At 53.5% G+C, this 17822-nt stretch overlaps 1 protein-coding gene across 1 annotated transcript in view; it reads right to left on the bottom strand.

Moving 5' to 3' along the window:
* SCUBE3 (signal peptide, CUB domain and EGF like domain containing 3) overlaps positions 1 to 6307 on the bottom strand; it is a 36436-nt gene extending 30129 nt beyond the window's left edge. The window contains exon 1 of the mRNA XM_074163203.1: positions 6205 to 6307. Within this exon, the coding sequence (XP_074019304.1) occupies positions 6205 to 6307 (103 nt within the window). The remainder of the gene's footprint in view (positions 1 to 6204) is intronic.
* Positions 6308 to 17822: the final 11515 nt, after the last annotated feature.

The following is a 17822-nucleotide window of genomic DNA, read 5'->3' as shown; positions in this document are numbered from 1 at the left end:
AGTGTGTGTGTGTGGGAAGAGTGAATAAATACCCTCCTCATCACCCCAGGAGCCATCCCGAGATTGGCAAAGATCCTAATTTCAGAATGCTGAAATTCTGGCTCCTAAGAAGTATCCTTCAGAAATGATGGAGTGAATTAAAAAAAAAAGCCCTCTGAAAAACTAATTTTTTGCATTTTTGTCAACGCAAGCGGCGTTTTCCCACGAAAGGGAAGGTTTGCCATCAGGACAGCCCGCTTTTCCCGCAGGAGAATTTTCTCCATCCCAAAAAACCGCCCGTGGCTGCGCTGCAGGTGCTCCCAGCCACCGCCAAAGCGCAAGGGATTTCATTTTCCAGCCAAATGAAGAGATATTTTAAAAAAAAAAAAAAATTCTTATTGATGTTCCCATCCCTATTCGCTCTGCAAAATCCTTGCCCTGCTCATCCCCCTGGACTTTTGAAGTCCAGGTCCCAAACCCAAGTGGGGTTTTCTGGGGGGGTTTGCCAGCCAGAACCCCCTGCAGACATGCACAAATAATCAAAGATGCCCTTTTTCACCCAAAGTTGCCTGAAACGGACCCAAACCGGACAGTGCAGATGGGCGCATCGTGCCCTCAATCCCCAGAACAGGGGGATTTTGCATTTTCTTTGATGAACGAGGACTGATTTGGATGAAGATGCCGGGTCCTGTCAGGGGACCCGAGGTCTCGCCCACCTCCGGCGGCCCCCGCTCCACCTCCCCATCCCTCCGCCCTTTGGGGCTAATTAGGGCTGGTCAGAGGGTAAGAGCATCCTCGGCATCGCCGCCGCGCCGCGGTGCCGGGGGGTTTGCGGCGAAGGGCAGGAGGCTGCGGCGCTCGCCCCGCGCCTCGGGCCGTGTTTTTTATTCCGTTGTGGGTGGGATTTTCCAGCGCTGGCTGTTGGGCCCCGTTCCGCTCCAGCTGCAGCTTTATTCTCCATTTCAAAGGCAGCGGAGGCAGACGGTTTCAACGCCACTGCCATTTCGAGCCTGCCAAAAGCAAGGGGGGGGACCACCAAAACCTCCCCCACCCCGGCCCGGCACGCACCCACCGGGGAGGCGAGGGGCTTTGACCAGGGCCATCGGGGGGAGACAGTGGCAGAACCCACGGGGCACCCACGTCCCCCGCGTGTGCCTTGCCCTGCGGCATCCCACCGCCTGCGATACGTGACGGCCAGGGGAGATAAAGCAACACCTCGTATATTTTTAGAATCGGGATTGAGGCTCTTTCTTCACTTCCTTACTTTTGTTTTAAGAGAGATAATAAATAATAGAAGATGGTTTGGTCCATAGGCTGAAAGTCCCAATAAATTTGAGGAGGGGTACGAGAAAGGGCAGCGAAAACCCGCCAGAAAACCCCGAAACAAACCAACCCACTGTCTTTTTCTCTCTTCTGCAAGCGCTTCAGCTTTTTCTTTTAAATTAATTTTATTCTTTATTTTTATATAGGCATATATATTAACAGCCTGTCTGTATGGGGATGTGTGTGTAGCTGTTGGCAGACACGCGGAGTTTCCACTCGGCCTTAATGCCAAATTAAAGCTTTATAACTTCAGTAGCTCTTTTTACCAGGGTATTAATAACCACCTCAGACACTGTGGTGCAGTTTATTAATCATTTGTTCGCCTGGGGAAGCTCGTGAGGGCGACTCGTGCTGCGCCACAGCGGGACTGGCACAGGGCACGGCCACGGGCAGCTCCGGTGAAGCCGATGGCATCCTACCGGGAGGGGATGGAGCCGGGGGCTGGCGAGAGGGAAGGAAGATGCTCTGAGGGGCGGCTTTTTGCAAGTTGGCCAAAGATGCATCATCTAAACTCGAGATCCTAACTCAGGTGCTCGGTGATGGCTTGTTGACGGGATGGGGATGCTGTGTTGGGGATGGTCCCCGGGTGGGTACCCGCGCTCAGCTCAGGTCAGAGGGGATGTCTGCACCTCACCAAGCGACGGAGAGCCCTGCACCAGCCCCACTGCAGGAGCCCAACGCCCCACACATCACCCAGCTCTCCCAAAAGCAGCCACAGTGCTTGGAACCATGGAATGACGGAGCATGGGATGAAGGAACTACAAGTCGCAGCGAGGACCTGGGGGGACCCCCAGTGTGATGCCCAGACCCTGGTCTGCACCCCTCACCCCAGGTTTGCCTTCCCCAAAGCCCCCCAAAAGGCGCTTCCCTCCCCGCCCCCCCCCCCCATCAACGCTTCCCACTCCCGCAAGGGCAGAACTGTGTTGAGCTCCCCATCTCTGCACCAGCCTGGGTCATCCTGATGGATCCCAGATCCACCACCAGATCCGGCCTCCCCCGGGTTGGAAATGCTCCCTCCGTCCCCATCCCACCTCCTTGTGCCAACCCCGGTGGCTTCGGCTCAATTCCCCCACGGTTTCTCCAAGGAGGGTTTGATGCTCCACGCCAACAGCGTGTTCATCTCCCCAGGAAATTGTCCTTGCTGTTGTTGTTCCTTTGCCTTATCAGCCTGACCAAGCCTTAAAAAAATGTGTGTGTTTGTTTTCTGCTTCGGAAACAACAATCACAAGATCTCCAGAGGGTAAGACGGCCTTGCCGAAACGCGGTCGGCCGGGTTTTCTCCAGCGCCGCGAGACAGAGCAAACTTTATTTGCCATCCCCGGCTTCTCCTAAAGCCTCTCGGGGGACTTATAATTTTGAAAGTGAAGGTTAAGGTTATTCATGCATATTTTTTTCCTAAATGGATTACTCCGGTGCGACCGTCTGCAAAGGAAAAAAATCTATATAAAAATAAAAAAATAATAATAATAATAAAAAAAAAAAAGTACAAACTCCTGAGCAGTTTGGAGACAGCAATACATCTCTGCACTGGAAGACTCGAGGTGTCTGAATATTTATACTCCCGTTGGCAGTTACAAAAAAACTCTTCTTCCCTCCTTCCTACACACACCCCCCCCCCTCCCCTTTTTAATCTCGGTACAGGCATGTTAGACGCCCTCAGTCAAAGATCTCCTTTGAACTGCTGTATGTTGAAATGTTTACAGTTTTACATTTCATATTTCAGAGGGGTGGAGGGGACAGGCACAACAGTCGCACACTGTGAATGCATGAGAGAGGGAGGAAAGCGGAGGCCAAGGGGGAGGAGGTTCGGCGGAGATGGGAGGGGAATCAAACAGCATCTCCACGCTGCAATTGGAAAATTTTAGACTCCTAAAAAAAAAAAAATTTAAAAAAAAATATATATATATATAAAAATAATCCCTGGTGGTGTAGGCTCTGCAGGTGCATCCCCACCAAACCCGGCCCCTCGCACGGGATGGTGGCTCTGTCCCTGGGTGGCTGCGTGTCACTGGCTGGTTTTACCCAGGGGTGACCATGGAGCTGGGCTGGGGCCATGGTCCCACTCAGAAGCCCATGCTGGGTGGGCGGCCGGGGCTGTGGGAGCGCCAGGGGCTGCAAACTGGGGTGCCGGGGTGCCCCAGGGAGATGCTGCAGCTCCTTCCCTGCCTCGTTCCCCCGGCAGCATCCGAGGGGACATAAGGAAAAGGCGGTGAAACCTGCGACGTGTCTCCGGTGATGGGGGTGCAAGGCCAGATCTGGGCACTCTCTGGTACAAGAGGAGGGTGACAATCTGCCAGCCCTTGGGCTCCATCCTCCCAGGGCACAGGGAGGGACCGGTGCCGGCAGATGATGGGCATGGGTACTGCTCCACGGAGACTGGGAGCTCAGGACCGGCTCTTCTGCCTGGCAGGCTGTGAGATGGACCAACAGATGATGGGATGGGGGTGGCATTATCTGTCCAAAAACCAGGGAAGCCATGGGGTAGGGCAGCAGCTTGGCACAGGGACTGCGGGCAGACTTCATCCCAGCTGAGTGCGTGCCGGGAGCCTCCCAGGGGTTATTTGGATTTATATCGTCATTTCTTCTCTTAAAAGATTTCCTAGCCCTGAAGTGACCCAATAAACCCCGCAGACAGCCAGGTCCTCTGGCAGACACCCTCCAGGCCCGCCGGACGGCTCTGCTAAATCCTTCCTTCCCAACAGACTAAACTTTCCAGGGTAATTCAGCGTGAGGAATGAGCCAGCAAGCCAGCCCTACCCGCGGTGCGATGTTATCACAGCACAGCAAGCCCATCTGACAGGACAGGAGCCATCCCCGGCCGGTGACAGTCACCTGGCGAGGGTGGCTGTCCCCCAAAAGGGCAAAGGCTTTGGTAGGGGCGGAGGGGTGATGTGTTACCCCATACTTGGGGCATCACCCCACCGATGCTTGATGTTTTTCAGAAACATCCTATTAAAACATGCCCCAGGTGCACGGGGTGGCCTCGAAGAGCTGGACGAAGCTGGTGCACGGAGTAAAGCAGGCGATAGCGGGTTCCTAGGAAAAGCACATTTTCTATCTGCCACCGACGACGCCGGGTCCACAAGTTCAGCCTCATCCAAAAAGGAGCAGGTCCACCCCTGCCCAGAGCCCTCGCATCCCCGCGGGCACCAACCTTCCTCCCTCTGCATCCGCCTCCCCCTCACCACCCCGTGAGACAGTGGCTTTGGGGATTAACTCTCCATCCCAAATGGACCCCCCCCCAGGTCTGTTCGGGGCTTTGGCCATGGGCCGGGAGGAGCCAGCACCATCCCGGGCGTACGGCGGGCGATTTACCCCGGCGCAGGATTGAGCTCACCTCTCTCCACCCCCACTCCACCCCTCTCCTTCCCCGAAGGGATCTGTCAAGTCTCTGCACGATGGAATTTTACTTTGCTATTTTAATGCAATTCTGGCTCAGGCTTAAATGGAACTGGAAACCAAAAGGCCTTAATAAATAAATATTATGATAAGAAATGAAAGCAATGCATACACTCAAGATAATTTGAGGGGGGATAAAAACCTAAGCATTCCTTTCTAAGCCTAAAGCATAAAGCTTTACGTGAAGCTGGACGCCCTCTTACCAAACCTTTGCCCTGGAAAATCTCCCCCGTGCTTGCCCAGACTGCCCTCCCGAAAAGTCGCCTATTGTTTTAAAAACACTTTAAGCCCGATAAGACAATAGCCTTGAAATTCTTTCTAACTTTGCCGGTGACAGGGCTCGGGGCGCCCATGCGCGTGGCTGAAATATGCCTATTACTGATGCCTACAAGAGATCTTTAATTATATCCTGCGCTCCTATATTTCATTCACACTCTATTTAATCTTGCCCTCCGCATAAACAGGCAGCTACTACAATAGCAAGAGCCAAAGCTGGTTTTGATAAATCTTACATACTGTGAAGTGCTATGGAAAAAAAAAAAAAAAAAAAAAGAAGAAAAGAAAGAAAACCCAACAGATTGTATAGATAGTGGTGAACTAAGGAGAAAAAAACCCCTTCGAGACAGCCAACAGGATCATGCACACAGGGCTGTGTGTGTTTGTGTGTGCGCGCGCACTCCCGAGCGTGTGTATAGAGCAAAATCCGAGCTAAATATAGAGGTGCTATAGAAAACCTAAGGTATAGATAGCCCATACATAAAGCTACATGTGTACGTCCGTGAAGGGGAAACTCTGGCTCAACACGGGAGCGGTGAAACAGAAAAGCCTGAAGCTGATAACGCTGGGACGTACCTCTCTCTTTTCTAGAGACAGGGAAAGAGCTCCCGTGTTTTTCAGGCTTTGCTGTGTTCAGCTCCCTCCCACCCCCCCCCCCCAAGTTTTCTGCAGCCCGCACCCCAATAAGCACCCCCCTTTGAGATTCAACCCGCGCCTCTGTAAAACACACGAACGCAGATGCAAGCTCCCGGCTCTGCCGTCCCTTCCCTCCACCCCAGCCCCAAACCAGCCCTCCTCGCCCGCTCCACCAGGGCTGGTCGCCCCATCGCCCAGGCACCCAAACCCCAAAACCAGAAAAGCCCCCCCGCCAAACCCCTCCGAACAGCAACATTTTTCCCCTCTGATGGGTGCAGACTTGTTTGCCCACCCTCATTTTCTGCCTCTGCACCCCCTGCCTTGAGATAGAGTCCAGACAAACAAAAAAAATAAATAATAAAGTGCAAGAAATGCAACTCATTAAAGAGTTTACGAAAAAAACCCAACCCCAATCAAAGGCAGCAGGCAAGAATATCTGCGAGCAACATTTAAAATCCCCTCCACTATTTGTTGTTATTGCTGCTAATTTCTCCAGCCTGCATATAAAATCCCAGATCTAAAGAGGACGTCCGGCTGCCCAACGCACACATCACACAGCAAACCTTCGAGCTGGGAAGATTTTTCTCTTACCTTGACTGGCTTTATTTGCCAGCGTGTTTCCAGGGTGGTGGAGAAAGAAAAGGATGGAAAATCCAGCAATCTGCAAAGCTCCCATGGCAATCCCAGTCTGCATGGAGGAGTGGGGGCAAGAAGGGGGGATTTCTAGTGCTTTAAGGGAAACAAGAGGCTGAGCATGCGAAGGGAAATCAAGAGGAGGAAGGGGCTCTCTCCTTGCCGTGTGTGAGACAGAGAGAGGGAAGGGAACTGAACTGATGGAAAAAGCTGCTCTGGGTTCAGTTTGGGGCTCTTGGTGTTGCTAAAGAGGAGAGAGTGAGGGAAGGAGACCCAGGGCAGTTGGAGGAAAGTGGACTCTATCGCCCTCTCTCTGGCGGCTGCTCTGATCCCTTCTTCTCCTTCTTTTTTTTTTTTTTTTTTTTTCCTTAAATAATCCCAGCCAATTCCAGTTTTGCAAGGGAGCGGGAGCAGCAGCAGGAGCAGCAGCGCTGGAGGGGGGAAGCCGGCGCCTTGCCCTGGTGCTGGGGACCTGAGAAAGGGGAGTGGAAAGGAGAGCCCCATCCAAGCAACGCCCTTTTTCTCCCAGCCTTTCTTTCTTTTCTATTTGGCTTTGGTTACTCCTTCCCCGGCTCCCCCCCTCGCACCCCCAAGGCTGGGCTTTGCCTGCAGGAATTTACAGTCTGCGCTGGAGGAGAAGGGCCAGTAGCCATGGAGACTGCTTCCCTGGGAGCAGGGAGGTCAGGCGGAGACCATGGGCGATCAATGCATCAATGCAAAGCCCCCCGCAACCCCCAGACCCACCCCGCACCTCGCAGCCCCTCGGCCAGCCCAGGGCTTGGGGTGGTGGTAAGGGGAGGGGGGGGTGGGGGTGCAGGGGGAGGCATATGGCATGGGAAAAGGCAAGGGGAGGGGGGGGGGGGGGAGAAAAAGGAGAAGGAAAAATAGATATATAAGAAAAAGAGGGCAAAAATAAGAAGAGGAAATAAGAGTTTGCAGACGGCATGACCTGGCTGGGCTCGGCGGCTGTGGGGGCGACTTGGGGTGCTGGGCTGGTGGAAAGTGGGATGGGAGAGCAGCTCTGCTGTTTGCAAGGGAGAGGTGGGTGGGGGGGTGCTAGAAATAATGGTGGAGAGGGAAGAAAAAGACCTTTCTGAAATATTCAATGGTTTTTTGTTTGCTTGTGGGAGGCTCTCACTGCCTGGCCCCCTGCAGCCACCGTCCCAGGGGTGCAGGAGGACCCTCCCCCTGACTGTCCCTCCACTGGGAGCTGCTGGCACCATCACTCTTCGGGGGTGTTTCTGTTCCCTGAGCCCAGAGAGGCATCGCCAGTCAAGAAACTTCAGTGGGAGATAAGGCTGGGAGCCGGGAGCAGGGCCAGGAGGAAGGTGTATGGTGATTCCACCTGTCTGGGAATGTGGGGTCCCATGGCCCCAGTGATCACCCTGTCCTTGGAGTCATCATCTTGCCCACAGGGTCTTCCCAGCCCACCGTGCTGCCCCTGCAGCATCTCCTATCCTCTTCTGTCCTAATAACCCCTAAGGATACAATTAAGGGGGCTGGAGGCGATGGAGAACATCCAGCTTTGCAAAGGTACCTGCTGCGGAGAGGAGGGGAGGGACCGCAGCTGGACAGGAGGATGCTGAGGAATCCCTGGGTCTAGCTATGCTTTCCCTACAAAAACACATAACCCTTGGGCCACCTTCACGGGACAGGGACCTTCCCTGAGGGAGGAGATTTGCAAGAGCAGCTCTGCTGTAGACAGGACAGATGCAGCACAGCCAGCCCAGGAGAGGAGCATAAGTGGAAACCGGGAGCTCATCCATGCGCTGGGTCTTTCCAAAGCCAGAGGCCAAGGGCAAGGCTCTCCCTCCCGGCCCCCCAGAGCCATCCTGCACCCACATATCTCTGCTTGCTGTCAGCGGGTCCCCACGCAAAGCATCGGGGTCCTAAACCCACGTGGGAACCGACCCCTTCCAGGGGAGCAGGAGACCAGCATCAGCTGAGGGACAGAAGGACAGACATGCCCGTTACACCCAACACAAATCTCCAATGTTCAAATTCACATTTGCACGGTGAACCCGGAGCCAGGGGAGCCTGCGTGACTCTCGGCTGCCCAGACTCAAGGCAGGGCAGCGTCCAGCCCACCATAGCTACCAGGGGTGTCTCAACAGGGACAAGTGGCTCTGCCGTAGCCCAGTTGGATAAGAAATCCTGCAGCAGAGCACTCGGACCAGCATGACCGGCCCGAATAACTCACAGCACATCTCACTACGGGATATTGAATCAATCCACCAATGCAAAACCATCCCAGGCACAGCCAGGCTCCAGAGTAGCCTGTGAAGGGCAAAGGTGCAGAAATTATTATTAAAGCTCTAGAAGAATCTTCGGTATAAAAATATGAACGTGGAGGTGTCATCATTAGGACATATGGGGAGAGGACCACAACCCACCAGTAGGAATGTGCCATCCTGCTCGGCACTGCTGCTGGAGGAGGCTCCTGGCTCTCCTGCCAGCCCCACTCTGTGCCAGGAGCTCTTGGGGACGAAGGCTGCTCCTCCTCATGTGTGGTGCCGACTGGGAAGGCTCTCCAGTCCTTGCAGCCCACATCCCAGCCCAAGCTAAGAAGGCCACTAGTGGGATGCCACCAGCCTCCCGCGAGCATCGGCTCGGCACCGCTTCTCTTTCCAAGCAGGGATTTGCCGTGTAAACACAAGTCTTTCTTGCGGCTGTCGCAAGAGCAGAGTCAAGATGGAAACTCTCCGCTCGCTCACGCCACGGATCCCTGTGCCCGGCCACCGCACCTCGGAGCGGGACATGCTCCCATCCCACCATCCTTTATCATAACCAGAGGAAAATGAGACAGTCCTCTTCCTTTTTTTTTTTTTTTTTTCTCCTCTAACCTGTCTTCTAAATCTGGAGACTGATCTCAAGGCACGAGGGACAAGACCTTCAGCAATGTTGATTTATAACCGAGCTTCTAAATTACAGCTTTACGCATTAGTATAAACACCCATAAACCAGTCTTAAATACACAGTATCGTATGTAATCAAAACGCCAAAACATGGGGCAGCCACGTGACGGCACCAGGGGGACAAGCAAACTCCTCGCTTGTGCCCAGTTCAGCGCTCCCAGTTAAACCAGTGCCTTGCACTGGTGGGTGGGTCTTGCCATTGAAGGCAGGTCCCCAGCCGATGGCAGCATCACTCATGCCATGGGGAAGGAAGGGGCTGAGTCCCGTATCTCGCTCCTCCAACAGGGTTGGGGTGAGCCACTGATGTTCAGAAACCCCCTAAAATTATATATAGTATTAGTTTTTTCCAAAAAACATGCTGCTTGGTTGAGCAGAAGCAGGGCCGGTGGAGGTCCCAGGGCTTGTGCCCCTCCAAGAGCGGGGCCGTCCCCCTGCCCAGCGCAGATGGGGAAAGTCAGGCAGATGGAGATTCCCGAGATCACACAGGGAGTCTGGAGGGAGGGCCATGAATCACACTTAAATCGCCTGCAAGACAGCCCGGCGCTTCAGCCCCGGTGGCTCCTTACCAGCTCCCGCTGCCGCAGCGCGGGGCTGGCACGTATCCGTCCCCAGGAGCCCTCTCTGGAGCCCTTCAAAGGCACCGGGACAACCCCGCCAGCCCGAGCCATGCGTGCACACGCGTGTGTATGTGTGTGTCTGTGCGTGTTTTGGGCAGGGAAGGAGGTGGCGGGACTCTCCTCCCCGCTGCCTCCACTCCCCGTCGTGCACTTCTGGGCAAAATCCATTTGCTTTGGCTTCATGTAGGGCCAGAAGATTCGGTCCATTGTGCTGCGGCGCTGAAGAGCCGGCGAGGAATTGTCAACCATGCTGAAACGGTTACATGGGGAGTAATGAAAATTTACTGCACCCTGCTCCGGTCCCTCGCCAAGAAATAAAAGCAGAAAAGATCACAACAGGCGTTTTTTTAATTTGGAGCAAAATTAAAAAAAGAACGGATCCGCACTTAGAAAATAACAACCACATCCACAGATCAAAGCAGCTGTTCTCCGCTCATTCGGGGTTTTAAGAGGTTTCTGCAGCTACAGGGATGTTTACACAGGGAGGGAGATACATACATTGTGCTGTCTTGATGCTGCCTCTCCCCCCTTCATCTGGCAAAACATTCCCTGGGAGGCGATATGAGGTCATTCCTAGACCCTGCGTTGTTTTCCTCAAGCTGCAAGGCTTCGGGGCAAGAGGCAATTCATTTCCCATTAGCGCACACACATTTGCACTTGGAACCCTCCCATGTACATTTTGCCGGGGGAGCTCGGGACGGACGGACGGAGCAGGGGGGACGACCAGCCCTCGCCAGCTTGTTATTGCATTCCCAGAGGGAATTCCAGCAGCCGGAGCTGGCAAGGAGGGTCAGCGGCTCCAGCAAAGCCACTGGGAAGGGACATGGAGCTGGGAGGCGGGCTGGCATCTTCTGCAGACCAGCATCTTCTGCAGACCAGCCGTAATGTTTCTGTGGCTTCCACCACTTTTATTACGAGAGGGGCCGGACGGCTCTGGGGAGCACTAATGGGCTGTAAAAAGCTTTTTCCCCTCTGCCTCCTTGGCTCCAGCCCAATGCGGAGCGGCAGTGAGCCCCGCTCCGGTGCTCGCACAGGGACGGAGGTTACGGGAACGCTCTGGGACAGACTCTCCCTTCACCTCTCGGCGCCAGCGCGTTGGTCCATCTGCTCCATGAGCAGCACCCGCTTGGGGAAAGCGGACAAATTCTGGCTCGTGAACCACCCTGCACTATCTGTGCAAATGGGAAAAAAAAAACAAAACACCCCTTTGAAATTAAACTTGCCCATCTCTAGCATCAATTTAATGCTGTGTGCCCTGAACGAGCCGCATCTTCAGCTCTGGCCGTGCACGTTTGTGTGAAGCTGGAGGCAAAAAGGGGTTTCTGAGGCTGTACGAGAAGCTGCTGAGGAGTCACAGGCAGAAGCAGAACTTCTGTAAAAGGATCTTAGGGTTTGCAGAAGCAGCTGCTGAATTAGGCAGGGACCCTGGAGGAGGAAGAGGCCACGATGCTGCAAATCAGGAGATTTCCCTTCCCTTCCGTTCCACCGGAGGCACAACCCTGACAGCCCAGGGCAGGACCCGACCCCTTCGCTCCATCCAGAGGGCCCAGCAGTTGGGGTGACGGATGCTGGTAACGTACCCCGGCGCTGCACGCTGGGAGGAGCTGGCTGGAGAAAACAGCAGCCGAGCCATTTCGATGCCCTACAGAGGGGTGCGGTCTACAACTCAGAAGAGAATAGACTATTTTTAAAAACGGAACGGAAAACACTGCATTCCCAGTAATACACCAACGGCCCAGGCTCAAGCGACTCAGCCAGTCCCCATCGCCAGCTCCCGGCTACGTCCCGCATCTCCCCAACCTACAATTTTATCAAGATGCCTCCAAGGTGGGTAAAAAAGCACTGAGTCCCACTAAATGACTGCCTGTCACCCTCTGACACCTTTTTTCCAGTGTCACCGAGCTTCCCAAAAGGCAGCCTGCGGAGAAAGCCCTTGTTTGTAATTCCCGGTTTGCAGCAGGAGAAGGTGACACATGCTGAGGTGAGGTGACTTACCCGGCGTCACCGGGAAGGTCGATGGCAGCGCCAGGAATAGCCCCGTTCCCAGCTAACCACTAACCACACTTATCCCAGAATAAGGGTCCCTTTTTCCAGCTGAATTTATAACAGCTTTCCAAGTGACATAAGCTCTTACAGAAATAGGCAGGCTTTTATTCCAGAATAATTACTGGGAAATCGTACTGGAGCGTGTATAATTACACCGGTGTCACTGCTGCTGGTGAGACGGACCCTGTGCCACCAGCAGACCTGCCGCACGCTCCCTACGGATTTTATCTCGTCCTGCTTCTCCACGAGCATCTGGACATCAACTGGCAGATTGTCAGGATGTGGGTGGAGAAGGAAGGGGCTTTGGGTAGAAAGGAAAGGGATACATCGCTCTTCAAAGCTCGGTTAAGCACATTTCCCATAAAAAAAAGATACCCCAGTGACAGGTCTGACAGCTACTGGAGTCAAGAGGAGTCTTTGGGGGTGCGCTGGATGGCACCCCAAATGGACTCAGCAACGCTCTCTGCCTCTGCTTCAGGTTCATCCCAGACATGGCTTGGGAGCAGGTGTTTTATTTTAAACGCATTTTCTGTCCCACACAGGTAAAACGAAGCTCAGAGTTCAGGTCGAGGCCTGACCCACCTTTCTGACACGAGGTGTCGGAACACATCGTACTCGGTACCCTTCAAAAATAAACTCGTAGCATTTATCAGGTGTTGATTTGTCTATATATTTGTCAAGAGCTGCTATTTGCCAAGAACGGAGCTGCCTGCACTGCCTGCCCTTGATCCCGGGGCCACCGTGAGAAGGCAAGGGTTAACCCGGCACCAGTGACACCACTTTAACTCCAGGACCCAGACGCGCGTGTTTAAAAGTAGCACTTCTCTCCTTAAAATAGTTTATGAATCTTACTCGGGGATAAGTCCAACACCCCCGAGCAGAAGGAGACCTATTAATTCCCGAGTTTTTTCACGCTGTAGTAAAGCAGCGATTTTATTTGCCCGCCTTGTGTAAGATGTCAGTCATTTTCCCACTTGCATTTCCATCTACAATTTAACAAGGCAGCAGTTTATTTCCAGAAGCCCCAGCCAGACCCCAGCCAACTGCGTCAATATTTTGTTGCTTACACAAATGCCACCGTTAGAGTCAACACTGCGTTTGGGGGGGAGGCTTTTTTCTCTCTCTTTTTTTTTTTTCCCCCCCAAAAAAAAAAAAAAAAGAAAAAATAGGGTTCCTCCAGGATGATGTATGTGTAGCTCTTAAAATACTAAGGGTAATATAAGCCTCTCCGAGCGGCTTACCTGGGTGCAGAGGCATTGCTTTAAAGGGTGAAGCACGCTACTGGAGGGCACTGACCCGACCAAAGGCATTTGCTAATTAATTCATTCTTCCAAGAGACTTAACTGCCTCTTGCCGTGGGAAACCAAGGCAAACCCGAGCCAAATCCAAAGCCTGTCAGAAAACACGGAGAGACCCTTATTGACTGCAGAAAACTTCAGAGCCGGGAGCTGGCTCCCTCCCGCTCGGCCGGTGCCAGCCGCAGGGAGCCGACACGGGGCAGGCAGCCAATTCCAGCTGCCTGTGCTCTCTCCCGCACGGATCCTTTCGGGATAGAGGAGGGACATGGAGCCTGGCTGAGACTGGGGGTCCCCACCTTCCTCAGCCCCCTCCTATGATGCTCTTTTGGGGCATCTCTCCTGCAGCAGGGCAGGGGCTTACCCTGGCTTTCACTTGTTTGATGGATGCTCTGCTGTCCGCACTGTCCTGTTGTCTTTGGCATGCTTTCCCGAAAACCCTCAGAAGTTTCCTCGTCCAGCGGGTTCATCCTTCCACCCCAGCATCCCAACAGACCCACTCCCGAGCCACAGGGCTCTCAGGATCCCCCCAAGTGCCTCCCTTCATCCTGACCCACCAGCACCCCCAAAAGCTGGCTGTGTTAACCCTGCACGTAGCCAAGAGGGCTGACTAAATCCCAAGCCAGGGACAAGGGGAACCCAAAGAACAAGGTTCCCCCGGCACCGCCAGCCAGGAAAGCCCTGCAGGATCTCCTCCGCAATCCTGCACCAGACCAGTTTTGCACGAGAACAGAGCAGCCTTAGTGTGTCAACAAGCCCTAAACACACGAGGGCAGCTGGAAGTGAGATGCCATTATAATTTTTTTTTTTTTTTTTTAATTTAAAACGAACTTCTTAACCTACAGGAAAGTAAACGTTCTTCTAGGATGGCCAAGAAAACCACGCTGGGATTTTCCAAATGGGTATGACTGACTGTTTATGAGCAGAGGCTTCCAAACGCAGAAATAAATGGCTCGCTCTCAGCAGGTTTTCCTTTCTATATTTACCCTCACCTGAAGTGAACATTATTGCACACTGCAACATTTATTCCCTCTGATCAGGGGAACGGGCAAAGAAACTAACCAGCCGCAACACGTCAAATAAATTGTTAATCTGCTGCTTGCGCTGGGGCAGGGGGAGGAGGGAGGGAGTCCCCTGGTTTTTGGGCAGCGCCCAGGTCCCGCTTACAACTTCCCTTTCAGCTCGGCAGGAGCCCTTCGCTTCACCCACTGCTGCTTCTGGCTGCCGAGAGCTGGGGCTGGGTCCTTCGTGGAGCTGATCCGCGGGTCCCCGATGGGTCTCTGGCCACCTCCCCGTGGGACCTGAGCATCCTCGATGGTGCCCAGTGGAAAGGGCACGTTGCACGAGAGGAACCGAGCTCCGAGGCACAAGGACCTGCCCAAGGCTGCACAAGAAGCACTTTCTTGTGCGCCCGGATCCCAGGCGAACGCACAAGCATGAGACCACCCTCTCCGAAGCGCTGGGCTTCACCATCCCCTTCCACGAGTCCCAATTTCCACCCTGGGTGTTGCTCTGCCTGTTCTCAAGGTGGGACGTCCCCAGGGATGCAAAGGTGTGATCCCTCCCAGGGACAGGAACGAACTGCCCCACCAACACGCAAAAAGGCCATGAAAGACCTAAAAGATCCCTCCTGACAAGGGGCCAGGGGGGCTGAGCCATTGCAAACCGAATCTTAACATGAGGCTGGCCACCCAGCTGTAAAATCTCTCCTAATCCCAGCCCTGGGGAAAGGAGAGGACAGGGAGATCACCTGCTTCTCCAGGACGTTGCCCACATCACATGGCTCCCAGGGTCACGCTGGCGCCCACCACCACCTTCAAATCTGGGCTTGACCTCCAATTTACCTTGAAGTTCACTAGCTAATCGTGCCAACCGCTTTGGCACGCCAGCCCAAAAAGGGGTTCGCATCCCCCCGGGAGAAAACAGGGGGATTAACCCTCTGCCGACAGCTGGGGAAGCCCCGTCACCGGGGTCTGGAGGTGCCGAGGGTGACCCTCAAAGACACCCCATGGATTTGGGGAGGGGGATGAGAACAGCCTTCCTCTGTTTGCAGGGCTCGCGTGTCCTCAACGCCAGACAGGACTTGTTTTTTTTTCTTTTCCCCAGCTCAAACTTTTCATTTTTGGGAAAGTCTTGTCAGAATAGCTGAGCAAACCCTTCCCCAGCCAGCCGTTCCAAGAGCATTTGTGTTAATCCAGATTAACGAACATAAAGCAATTTAGATAAACCGCATTAAGCCAAAAACACCTTTGAACTTTTTTTTTTTCTTTTTTTTTTTTTTTTTTGGATCAAAATCCCTCCCCAAGCGCTGTGTGTGGTTTGGGCCTCCTCGTACCGCAGCTTTGCCAGAGCCGAGCTCTCCACCAAGCGATAATTAAGTAAAGTCAGCAAATATGAAGATTACCCAGAGGCAGCAGCACCGGCAGCGAACCAGAGCTTTCACGTGGAACCCCAAAACGGATTCTGGGCTTGGGGGTGTCCGATGGGGCAGGATGGTACCAGGAGCATCTCCCATGCTCCATACACATCTCCTGGCCATGACGCCTGGGCTGTGGCCAGGCTGCCTACGTGACCACGAGCCAAACCCCTCTAAGCCTCAGTTTACCCAGCACCAACCCATCCCCTAAGTGTGGGGATGACGGGATGGGTCTGAAATACCCTGAGATGGGGTGCTGGCCACAGGAGGCTGGGCAGGAACAGAGGATGGTTTGCTCCAAGTGGCCAGTCCCCACGGCTCGGACACGTGTGCCGTGACCAAGGTGGCAACAGCCAGCTCATGCCTATGGGATGTCTCATGGAAAAGGTCACGCACCAGATTAGGAGAAGGGAATTAATAAACACTGTAGTCATGGGTGAAGTATGTGGTGTGTTACAGCCACGTACACACCTTGCACACCCACCAGAGCCCTCACCGCAGCAGACACTGGCCTCTACAAAGGATTCCCAAACTAAAATCAGGGGCTACAACAGACCTGACACCAAGACATCCTCTCACCTGGACAAAGTAGACACTTCATTCACCTGCAGGGAAGCTGTGAGCTCCTCGGGATCCTGCTGCCTGCCCACATATTCACACCAACGTCCATCCAGCACAGAAACAATCCTAACCTTGTCTGGTGTCCCAGGAGCCCCTGCAAAAATAGCTTTCCTGGCTGATGGGGCAGAGGAAACTCCTTGCTTCCCCAGCTCTCCCCTCCACACCCTCCAAAAACACCTGCTGACACTTTCCACCCTGATTGCCTTCCTCCTGGAAGGAGGAGAATTTCTAACAGAGCCAAAGCTGTAGCTTGTAGGTTCCTAATTCCCTCATTATTTGGAAGGGGGGGGGGGGGAGGAAGTGGGGGGGCTGTAACACCAACTGGGCTTTGCCTCTCCTGTTGGGACAGGGTTTGCTTTTTCACAAAGAGAACCTTCCCACCTTCCGAGGGTGGCTGCTCACAGCTCGGCGCTCTGTGCTCGCTAAGCTTCGCTCCCAGGTGATTTGGATCAGGACACACCAGGAAGTTTGCTTTTGGCTGCCTCCGTCGGCGCGTGGGTGTGCAAACAGTGACCAATTTCACTGCTGGTTCAACTCCTTTAAATGGGGACTTTCACATCCATTGGGCTTGAAAAAACAACGCCATCTTTTAAACAAAAAAATCTGTTTCCCCTTCTATTGGCTGCTGCCAAAGGTATTTCTGTTTGAAGAAGCCGGCCCTTCCCAGCCACTGCTGCTGCCTCACTGTGCAAAGTCACAGCCATCCCGCCGGTGAGGATGCTCCATCCACGGAACTCTCTCCGTCCTGCTCCTTCCGAGAAGACGGGAGGTTTTTTGGAAAGGGTTTTTTTGGAAAAGCTGAGCCCTCCCCACCGGGCTCTTGCGGGAGTTGCTCGAGACGGGGCAGAGGAAAGATGCCCGGGGGTCTCTGTGGCGTGGTGTCCACACCGTCGGTGATGCAGACGGGTTTGCAGCTCAGATGGTCCCTTTCCAATGTGATCGTCAGAGTTACAAATTTCTGAGGCGATAAAAGGGCAAATTGGAAACGTCCCTATGGAGTTTGCTGCCTGACACTCAAGCACTCACCCTGAAAGACTCAAAATCCCAATTTCCTCTGTTGGGATTTCAACTAGATTGCTTGGCTAAAATAAATGAGATTAATCTAATCAGAGAGATGGATGGAGCTCATTAAAACAGTAGATTAAAAAAACCCACCCTGCCTATTACCAGTGCTCCTGAGGTCTTCTGCCTTCGTGGCAGGTTAAAGCCACTCGGGAATTGGATTCCCTTGCAGAAATCTGCAGGAAATGCATTAAAAATACATTCTGCTATTACACTTCTTCATGTCACCAGTCACTTGGGAAAGGAAATGAATGCGGGGCAAATGCATGTATATTTAAATACACGGGATCGCCTCCTCTGGGATCAGGATTTATAGGCTGGGGGCGGTGGGCTCTGCTCTGAAACAGAGAGACAAGAGCAAATTGAAGTCACCTCAAGAGCTGTGCTGTTTTATTCTCTATAAATGCCATTTCCCCACTCTCAGCTTCCTTACACAAAGCTGAGGATTAGAAAGGGGCAGAAGCCGGGTCTGGCATTGGACAAAGCTGAACGGGGAGCACTGGGGGGAATTCCTGGACAGGACTGGGGCCAAATTAGTCCCATATGAGCTTTACTGGTTTAATTTCTCGTGACCAGTTGCTTTCCTGCCCACAAGCTGCCTGCC

Source organism: Numenius arquata, chromosome 24 (genome assembly GCF_964106895.1).
Source record: "Numenius arquata chromosome 24, bNumArq3.hap1.1, whole genome shotgun sequence".
Classification (NCBI taxonomy): Eukaryota; Metazoa; Chordata; class Aves; order Charadriiformes; family Scolopacidae; genus Numenius; species Numenius arquata.
This window is presented reverse-complemented; position numbering and strand designations above follow the sequence as displayed.